Genomic DNA, 10,708 nt, shown 5'->3' with positions numbered 1-10,708 from the left:
TTTTTTTTTAATCTTTATTGAACAAGTCAGGATACAATTCTCAGGAAACAGAAAATGCGCTAATCCAATCACCGAACGCGCACGGCCAGTCTCGACGTAAGGCCTTCTAGCTGGCCCTAGTACGCAGACGAGTCAGATCACGAGAGTCTGACTCGTGATCTGATTGGCTATTGAAACCTGACTGTGCCCGTTCATTTACAGCGCAAAGGGGCCTGCTCTGTTTAATCTGAAGGCCCCGAGCAAGTTTAATTTACCTGGCAACACAAGCTAGCTGAAATATGATTGGTTAAAAACTCTACCATAATAAATAAGTTATTCGGCTTTCAATGTTATTTTGAATAACATTGAAAGCCACTCGACTAAGTGGAAATAATATGACGTAAAGAATACAGAGAATAATTTTGTTAACATATTTATGAAAATAAAATAACAAATTTATGTTATTCTCAGAAAAGTAAATTTACTTTTCTGAGAATGTTTAGGCCAGCAGAGAAGGCCTTGCTGGCACTGAGGGTCCGCCACTGGTCAAATGTGTATTTTGAAAAACAAGCTAATTAGTGGCTGTTTATTTTAAAGCATGTCTTCACACCTAGCATTGTCATAACTTTATATGGACAAACGTACACATTTGAGAAAGAAGAAACATGCAACCGGAAGAATGCAAGAACGGTTGCAGACCTGCTTTCCACACGAGTTAATGTCAAGTACAAGCCTGCTTTGCTGAAAACAGCAATGCTCAGAGAGGGGTGCAAGTCAAGATGTTTGGAGAACGTATTCACACAAATAAACTCACCTTCTTGTGCATGTCATCGCTGCTCTGCTCAAACGTCTGCTCTATCTTCTCCTCCAGGAAGTAGATCCGAAGCTTCAGGCTGAAGTTCTCCTTTTTCAGGTCATTTAGATGCTGTGAGATAGTGCGGTAACCATGAAAATTGCAATTAGACATGACACCAGGCTGATGTACCTGAGGGAGCATTATACCTCCATTTAGCATAGTATAATTGATGCAAAAGCAAAAAAAAAAAAAAAAAAAGCAGAGCTGCTAAAGGTTCCTTCCAAACTACACAAATCAGACAGAAACAGAGAATAATTTTGTTAACATATTTATGAAAATAAAATAACAAATTTATGTTATTCTCAGAAAAGTAAATTTACTTTTCTGAGAATGTTTAGGCCAGCAGAGAAGGCCTTGCTGGCACTGAGGGTCCGCCACTGGTCAAATGTGTATTTTGAAAAACAAGCTAATTAGTGGCTGTTTATTTTAAAGCATGTCTTCACACCTAGCATTGTCATAACTTTATATGGACAAACGTACACATTTGAGAAAGAAGAAACATGCAACCGGAAGAATGCAAGAACGGTTGCAGACCTGCTTTCCACACGAGTTAATGTCAAGTACAAGCCTGCTTTGCTGAAAACAGCAATGCTCAGAGAGGGGTGCAAGTCAAGATGTTTGGAGAACGTATTCACACAAATAAACTCACCTTCTTGTGCATGTCATCGCTGCTCTGCTCAAACGTCTGCTCTATCTTCTCCTCCAGGAAGTAGATCCGAAGCTTCAGGCTGAAGTTCTCCTTTTTCAGGTCATTTAGATGCTGTGAGATAGTGCGGTAACCATGAAAATTGCAATTAGACATGACACCAGGCTGATGTACCTGAGGGAGCATTATACCTCCATTTAGCATAGTATAATTGATGCAAAAGCAAAAAAAAAAAAAAAAATGCAGAGCTGCTGAAGGATTCCTTCCAACTACACAAATCAGATAGATCTGTGTTTGAAACATTGACCAACTGGAAACACCGAACGTGAGTATGAGCTCCTCTTGGTTTGGATTGGTTTGGGGAGGGTCAGTGCCACTGACACTGCAAAAAGGAATTAAAGGACTTGAGCTGGTGGGTGGTGGTTGACATGTTTCCTTTTTTACCCTGAGGAAGTCATTTAAAGAATGCGTCATTCCATTGGGTTAAATTCTGTGAGTGTATGTGGGTCATTCCATAATTTTATTTTTTGTTGTTGTTTTGTTGTTTATTTTGTGCCCCATTAAATTTCAGATAATCCATACACAAAATACAGACAGAAGAAAGGTCAGAGAAAGTACAAAAGTTGTATTTGTGCAGTATTGATTCATGCAGTTATGTAAGCTACACCAAATTAGATTGTACCTATAAATAATTATAATTATCATATTTTTAAATAAATATAGTAGATAGATCATTTGGAATTGGTCATTTTATATCTCACTTGCACGCTGAAAACGTGTGGGCACCCCTGTGATAGACGGTTCTGTGAGGTTGTACAGGGATAGTACGGTCGTGCCCTTAGGTATGAGTTAATTTATGACATGAAGACGCTTATAAGTCACAACATTAAAAAAAATCTACTGTAATCTACTTTACCCATTGAAATGAATAAAAATGGCAATCTATTTCACCCGAAACAAACATAAAGCCAATGTTTGTAATGTGTTTTTGATGAGGAAAATCAATACTGTATAATGTCAAACAGTACTTTCAACAAGCATACAATTACGACATAATTAAATAGAATTTCAAATAACTGCTGCTCATTTTTGGCACGCTTTGACCAGCAGGGGGCAGTATAAGACAGGCATACGGAAATACGGCGGTATGAAAACGTTTTCCCCTTCGAAATATTTTTTTTTGTTGCTGTTTCCCCACTTTAATGTTTAAGATCAGCAGTGTGTAATAGATCAGACACAGCCTCAGCTCACCTGCGAGACTTGTCACCCCCTGACGAGTATTTCATTTCCATATTTGGTTCAGAATTAATTTTAAGATTTGTTTGAGGTTTTAAATGTCTTAATGGTCTTAGGCGGTCATATCTGTCCGATATGCGTTTATCATATCAATCCTAGTGGGCCCTGAGGTCCTTTAATTATTCCAAGAGCAAGAAGAAAAACATACGGAGAGGCTACATTCATCTATTTTGGATCGCGCCTCTGGAACAGCCGACCAGAGGGTTTCAGGACGACAGAGCCTGACGATGCTTTTAAAGGGGTGACCGATAAGCGTATGGAAGGAAGGTTGGAGTTTGCGAAAAATCAGGTCGATTTTCCAGCCTGCACATTAAGAGTACAACACAAGAATAAACAGAGAGCCATCAGCCAGCCATCAGTACGAAGTGACAGCAACCATTCAGGAGATAAGAAATACACCACAAATGGTACCAGAAAAAGACACAAATTAAACCTTGTTAAAACATAAAGTATAATGAATTTCCTTTTACAATCAAAATATTGAACAGAAAAACACAACACTTGCTTTTGCGTGAAAGCATAGCAATTATAACCAAACCAGCGGAGCCACTGATTTACTCACCAAACATTGCCATTAAGATGTTACCATAAAGGTGTCGAGTGTTTGTGTGAGGGGAACATCTATGACCCGTACTGGCTTACATGATATTCACGTCTTCTAAACGTGGGAATGAGAAAATGGTTATGTTTTTGTACATGCACTAATTATTTCGATCTCTGACAACATAAGGTTGTGTGCAGGTACGGGTTTCCTTCCCTCTGTCCAGACGGTGTCGCTGGTGCACTTTAATGAAACATGGCACTGGTGACTCACTTACAAAAGCTTTCAAGCAAGAAGAAAAAGGAACGTATATTTGCTTGAGGTATTTAGGACATAATGTCATCAAGTTTTACTCGGTCATCATATCGCTAAAAAAGATTAATTCAATGACTTTTATAATAATGAATGATATGCTGCCTGCATACAGATTAAATTGCAAACAAAATAATTTGACCAACCCTTCCTTGGAGCGGGTATTTTCAATTAATTTGTAAGACTCAGCTCTTCTGTAAACTGCATGATATTTAGCTTTATATTTGTATTGTCTCTAAATACTGGGACGGACCATAATGCCTTATGTGACATTAAAATAAATGAGACTGTATACGTTAGAAAAAAATGTGAAAAATAATGTCGATCCACCCCAATGCTTTTACCATACGACTTTACTTAACAACATACTTACATGCAGTAAGAGTGGAAAACCATAATTTGCTGCACATTTCTTACTGATTGGTGCTTGGTTTGTGTGTGAATTTATGTGTGCGTGACTATTCTGGTTGTCAAGCTGTTACATATCGATCTGCAGCTGGTGTGGCGAAAAATAAACCAAGTCAATATATCTCCTTGTTTATATATATATATATATATATATATATATATATATATATAAATGACCTCAAATGGCATTTACAGGTTGAAGTTTTAAGGTGTTCGAAAAATTCAGATTTAGAACAGCCTCTTGGAACCCATTGTGTTTGTACATTGGGGGCTTCCTGTATGATCATTCAAACCTATGGACAATTTTTAAGTTGCATATTTTGGAAAGTGTGAGGATAATCCTTGGAGGCACATCGATACCATGAGCCGAGATTCACACACAGCACCCCTCAACTACGTCCACTGCACTGCCTGACGTATTCACACCGTGATGAAAATGTTACCTGTTGAATGGATATGTTGCGGATGGAACCGACACCACAAAGAAGCAAAAGACTGAAGACTTAGCTATTAACATTCCTTAATTACTTAACGCTTGACATTTTGTTTTCAATAGCACAGTGTCATTAGATGTGGCCTGGCCAACTTTGATAAATGGACCTTTGACAGGTTGAGACAATTATTTGTGCCACTTAAGCATTTGCATTTGAGAAGCCCTGATCCAGAGCACTCTAATCAACCACACCTTCAGAAAAATATTTAGAGGTTGAAATTTGTATGTATGTTTCAAGTAACCTAGTGTAATTAACATTATATATTATGTCGAAAAGCCAAAGTATATATCTTGTTTTGACAATGCTGCTCATTTTACAATTTTAAAATTACAAAATCTCTTGTGAAGTATCAAAATTCTGATTTATATTGTATGTAAACTACATAAATTCAGAGCCTGTACATACATAATGATCATACTTAAAAGTGCATATTGTAGCTGAATACACTTTTTCATGCTTTGGAAGGGAAAGAATGTCCAAACTTCTGATTGGTACTGTACATACAAATTAACAAAAACAAACCTCCTAAAATACAGAGCTCTGTCTTGGTAAAACCTGCCCTCTTCCGTCACCACCATAACTCAATTAATTTCTGATGAACCTTTCATAACACATGACTTTCCAGAAGTGATCGCTGAGACCAAAATAACAGATTAACTAACCTAATTTGTCTTGAGGTTTTAATGGCTAAAATTATTTGCAATCCTCCTCCCTCTATCAATCTAAGTGTCTCTGTGGTCAGCTAGAATTCACATTTATATGCCACCATGTGCTTTCAATTTCTCCGGTGGACTAATAAAGGCCATTTGAGAAAGAACTACTTCAATTGGGTGATTTTTTTTCTTTTTAAACGAAAACCCCATGATTGCATATTATTACAATGTTTGACATTTATAAATACTTGCCCTGTTCATTTTTTTCTTTTCCAGCAAGCTGAAAGCAGGATATATTCCCTAAACAGATGCAAATGGATGGAGAGCACAAATGCACACGCAGAGGTACAACCTGGATCCAATAATTCAGACAGCTCTATTATGATGATAGAACCAACATATGCTACCGCTGTCAAAAGAAACTTGATGTAAATCTACAGTGGCATAGAAAGGTCAATTAACTTTAATCTGTTCTGTCAGAAAGTGGACACTTTTTTGACATGAGCTTGACGGTTGCCCCTCCTCCATACTTCAAATCTGTACATTTCATTTGAAAAGAGACTGAAACCCAGATGTTACAATACAGAAGGATCACTCTTTTAACTCAAGTCCATAATTCTCAGACTGTTCAAATATGTTTGTACTGATTTTCTTTACTGACACACACACACACACACACACACACACACACACACACACACACACACACACACACACACCGTACGTTTGGACTGAAATTAGGGCAACAATTGTTAAAGTTAGTTTAGGGGCTCGCGCTGAAAATACAAAGCACTCAGGAAAGTAGCGCTCCAGGGAGACCCAAGACCCCCTTTCCTATGGACAGTGTCTCCAGATGTCAATATCATGAATGACTATATCTCACCAGATTTTATTTCTCCCATCACATACTTGCTGCTGTTTTGATTTGACATTTTTGTACTGAACTATGAGAAGATTTTCCAGTAAAAGCCCACCTCAGGTGGCTGGCAAGTGATCTGTAGACTATTGTTGGGATTTTATTTTTTCAAGGAGACTTTCAGAGTGCAAAAAACAACAACAACAATAAAACACCATAGACTAGGATGGTCTTGTTATGTTTGCGTCCTGGTCTTGCTGGCCAGCAGTGAACCAAAACATGACAGCCAAGATTCAAAAAAAGATTCAAGAAACCTTTGATCAGTGAGCAACCTGTTCGATGAAGTGTGCCACAGCCGGCGATGCACCAGGGCCAGCATGTTGCCAGGAGGCCCTGCTAGGAGCTGGTGATAGTTGGTGACCGGCTGGGGTCTTGCTGCTGTCACCAGCTACCAGCAGGGTATTGCTGGGTAGCTGCAGTTGAGTTGGTAGAGGGGACTGACAAGTGACCAAAGGTTCACGTGATTGAATCTTGGCTGCTTTTGTTGCTGTTCTTGCTAATGACACCAGTAAGATCAGTATTATGCTATTGCCCTGTTAATAGCTGTCAACACCAGCAAGACCAACATGAAAAAATAAACAGAAAAGCATGCTGGTCTATGCTGTTTTTTTTTGTTTTTGTTTGTTGTTTTTTTTTTCAGAAGAAGAAATGGTTGCGTCCTACAGCGCCACCCCACGCCGCCAATAAAAGGCATCTGATTTTTACTTGACCATCTCAGGCGGACCACAGACAGTCAGGTAAACTACAGTGAAACTCCTCTGAAACGAAACCTACATGTGCGAAAATACCCCCTAATGTGAAAAAATCTTCATGCATGAACACCATTCCCATTCTCTTGCCCCCCATACGACGAAAAAAAACCCTGTTGCGTTATACGAAATCATTTTCTCTGCTCCAGCCTTGCGAAGACATTCACTACAACGAAGTCTAATCCAACAGCGACCTCTACTGCTTCATTCGGAAACAGCAACAGCAACCACCACACTGGTTTACATAGTGAACAATGTTTATTTCGGTCACAGCTGCGAGTTTCCTGAACGCAACATACTCATAGCTGCTCTGCCATTGGCTTACCGAGCATCATCCTGGCCTCCGATTGGCCAAGAGGGACCTCACTGTCTATGTGTGTAGATACTGAAGATCGATCCATAGAAGATAGAGTGGAATGCATCCGATTAGCTGCTCGGAGTAAATTGCTTATGGCTCGACGGGCATTCAAATAAACGAACGTTTCCTCGAAGACTTTACTTGTTATCATGCTAAAAACCTTACGCTAACTGGAGCGCTAATGATTTGTTTGTTTGTTTGTAATGAGAGAGAAGCGCTCCAGTTAGCGTAAGGTTTTTAGCCTTCGAGAGCAAACTATGGCCATCGAGGACTACGAAGCGTCCCGTGGCTGGCTTAAAAGTTAATTGCATGACATCAGCTGAGCAACGCTGTCTTGGGTGGCGATCGGGGGGAGGTCGAGTTAGAGACAGTGAGATGGTGGAAAGAAAAGCCACCGGGTCCATGAAGTATTTGTTATTGTTAGATTCAGACGAGCATGGACGTTGCATTGCTAAAATGGCTACAAAACGGACCTTTGGATGTCAAGCACCTAAGACAAGAAGAGCTCTGATGCTGGGAGAGAGGGTAAAAGTTATCAAAATGAAAGACAGAGCAAGCAAAATAAAAGACATTATCCATGAAATTGATGAAAGTAAAATTTAATGCTGATCGTAAATTTCGCAGTTTCTTTCCCTTTTTTTCTTTCTACACTGACAATATGAAGTGTCAAATAAGTGTGTGCTCATACTTATGCACTATTGGAATAAAAATAGAGTACACATACGTTTGTGTGTGCGTGTACACATATGTTTGTTTGTGTGTGTGTGTGTTTTCTGGAAGTAGTTCAGGATGCGTTTGTATATGTGCGTGTGTGTGTGTGTGTGTGCTTACATCTGAGATCAAATTTGCTACAGTGAAAAACCCCTGTTGTGAATTTTTTTTTTGCTGCAAACATGATTTCGTTGTAGAGGAGTTTCACTGTATACGGTTGCTTTGGTCGACGTTGAATATTTTCAAATGATCTGTCAAGTGTAACAAATTTTGTGAAATGGTCATTTGCAGGAGCATTTTTAGATAATTAAGGTATGATTGAGGTGCCGCAGAAGCGTTATCTATCTTACAGTAAATATAAATAATGGAACTGATATTTTGTCCAGGAAATCAATAATCCCAGACTCTGTGCCAGAAATAAAATTATCAACATTTTGACAATAATGTGTTACTACAGTGAAACTCCTCTACAACGAAACCTACATGGGCGAAAATATACCCGAGTGTGAAAAAATCTTCATGCATTGACACCATTCCCATTCTCTTGCCCCCCATACAACGAAAAAAAACCGTGTTGTGTTATATGAAATCTTTTTGTCTGCTCTTGCCGAGCGACGAAATTCACTTCAATGAAGTCTAATCCAACAGCGACCTCTACTTCTTCGTTCGGAAATGGCAACAGCAACCACCACACTGGTTTACACATGTGCAGTAGTCCAGGAAGTATTTCTTATTGTTAGTTTCAGACGCAGCAAGAATGTTGCATTGCTAAAATGGCGACAAAACAAACCTTTGGATGCCAAGCAGCTAAGACAAGAAGAGCTCTGATGCTGGAAGAGGGTAAAAGTGATCAAAATGAAAGACGGAGGAAGCAAAATAAAACACATTATCCAAGAAATTGATGTAAGTGAAAGGGAATGCTGATCATAAATTTTGCAATTTCTTTCCATACATTTGTGTGTGCGTGTACACATTACGTTTGTGTGTGTGTGTGTGTGTTTGTGTGTGTGTATATGTGTTTACATCTGAGATCAAATTTGCTAGAGTGAAAAACCCCCTGTTGTGAAAAATTTCTTGCTGCAAACATGATTTTGTTGTAGAGGAGTTTCACTGTATTATCAACAGTAAGATGTATTTTATGAATTGACATATACTTGATCATTGGTCTGACAAATAATGGTGACAGATGAAGTATAATTGATACTTGATCCTACAGATTGGTATTCGGGTCATGCTGGAGCATATCCCAGCCTTCTTGGGGTAATAGGCTGGGTACACCCTGGACTGGTTCCCAGCCAATCACAGGGCACACATAGACAAACAGCCATTCACAATCACATCTATGGCCACTTTAAAGTGATCAATAAACTTACAGTGCATGTTTTTGGAATGTTGGAGAAAACCAGAAGACTTGGAGAAAACGCAAACCTCACACAGGACGGCAGGGCCTGGAATTGAACCCAACACCTGTTCTGTGAGGCAGATGTGCTCACCCACCGGTGTCAAATTCAAGGCCCGGGGGCCAGATCCGGCCTGCTACATCATTTTATGTGGCCCGCCAAAGCAAATCATGTGTGTCAAGTTGCATGATGCCTGGCATCCCATTGGCTAAGAGGGACCACTACCGTATGTGTTTCTGTGTGTGTCGATAAAGAGATAAGTGTAGATGCAGCGTCTTCGTCATTCACTCCTTGGGCCATGAGGTGTTTGCATAGTTTTACGTAAATGTGAATCACCCAGAAAAAGTCAACACCAGTCGGGCGATCTTTCACGATGCTGATGTTTTACTTGTACATTTTCGAAGGATTGTTAAAAGCCGACAAAAGCAAACGTCCTTGGATCAGTTCTTCACAAAACACCAGGCAATACCACTTCTGAGCGAGAACATGGACTAAAAAGGGCAAAAAATTATGATGACACAGTTAAAAGTTGAATGACCATCATTTTTAGTTACTCTCTTCTTTGTTTTTTACATTATGTACAACTCTCATTTATTGTGCAATAATCTAATTATAACATGTATTTGTTACATATTTTGATGCATTTTTATGCTTTAAGAAACATTTATGTCTGAATTTTGAGGGGGGCTTGGAACGCATTAGGGCATTTACATGGAAAACACGTCTCTACTTACAAAATTTTCGAGTTAATAAATTTCTTCCAGAACCAATTAATTTCGTAAGTACAGGTACAACTATAAAACAAAAGTCCCAAGACAGATCATGATATTCCCGCACAATTTAAAATGGCTCCCAGGTGTTTTATGAACATGTATGAGGCATGCTTTTATCAAAAGACAACAAGGATCCAGAATTATAACTATAACTATATATATAATGGGCTACTGGAACAAAGCGGAGATGGGCGAGATGCGAAAACATGGCTCTGTTGGAATGCTACTACTCAAGCAACCCTAGTCAGAGGGGTTACATGCAGAGAATGCGGGCTGAATGGTTACTTCGAAACCCACAGTCACGGTTGACCACGAAACAACTAGTAGCTCAGTGTTCCAACATCCACAAACGGCAATTGCTGTCACAACTTGAGATTGATGAGGTACAACGCAGGGTCCACGGTGAAGGACCCCAGGCTGCCAGATCAGAGAAGGAGGTCTTACCAGAGATTGGGAGGCAAATCCCAATGAATGCAGATGATGAGAACGGGAGGCCAGCCCCAATGAATGAAATGCTGAGCGAGGCAGCAACTGACCTGAAAGCTAAGATCATGGCGAGAATGAAAGCTGGGCAACCTAGAAACCGATTACGACTATGTGAAGTACCACCTGAAAG

The 10,708-nt window shown here is 39.5% G+C and overlaps 1 protein-coding gene and 1 long non-coding RNA gene across 3 annotated transcripts in view; one reads left to right on the top strand and one right to left on the bottom strand.

Moving 5' to 3' along the window:
- The window catches only part of pde4dip (phosphodiesterase 4D interacting protein), a 151,206-nt gene that overhangs the window by 119,526 nt on the left and 20,972 nt on the right, over positions 1 to 10,708 (bottom strand). The window contains exon 4 of one of the 2 annotated variants that reach the window (XM_019882631.1): positions 1,485 to 1,595. In XM_019882631.1, the coding sequence (XP_019738190.1) occupies positions 1,485 to 1,595 (111 nt within the window). Of the gene's footprint in view, positions 1 to 1,484; positions 2,158 to 10,708 lie in introns of those variants that run through there. The other variant, XM_019882630.1, reaches the window with a different exon arrangement.
- On the top strand, positions 1,512 to 6,483 carry LOC109523460 (uncharacterized). The gene is made up of 3 exons (XR_002169767.1): positions 1,512 to 1,597; positions 2,292 to 2,294; positions 6,418 to 6,483. It is a non-coding gene; the product is annotated as an uncharacterized LOC109523460 (long non-coding RNA).

The sequence above is a fragment of the Hippocampus comes genome, unplaced genomic scaffold (genome assembly GCF_001891065.2).
Source record: "Hippocampus comes isolate QL1 unplaced genomic scaffold, H_comes_QL1_v1.1 scaffold384, whole genome shotgun sequence".
NCBI lineage: Eukaryota > Metazoa > Chordata > Actinopteri > Syngnathiformes > Syngnathidae > Hippocampus > Hippocampus comes.
The sequence above is the reverse complement of the archived record's forward strand: the minus strand, read 5'-3'. Positions and strand labels throughout refer to the sequence as shown.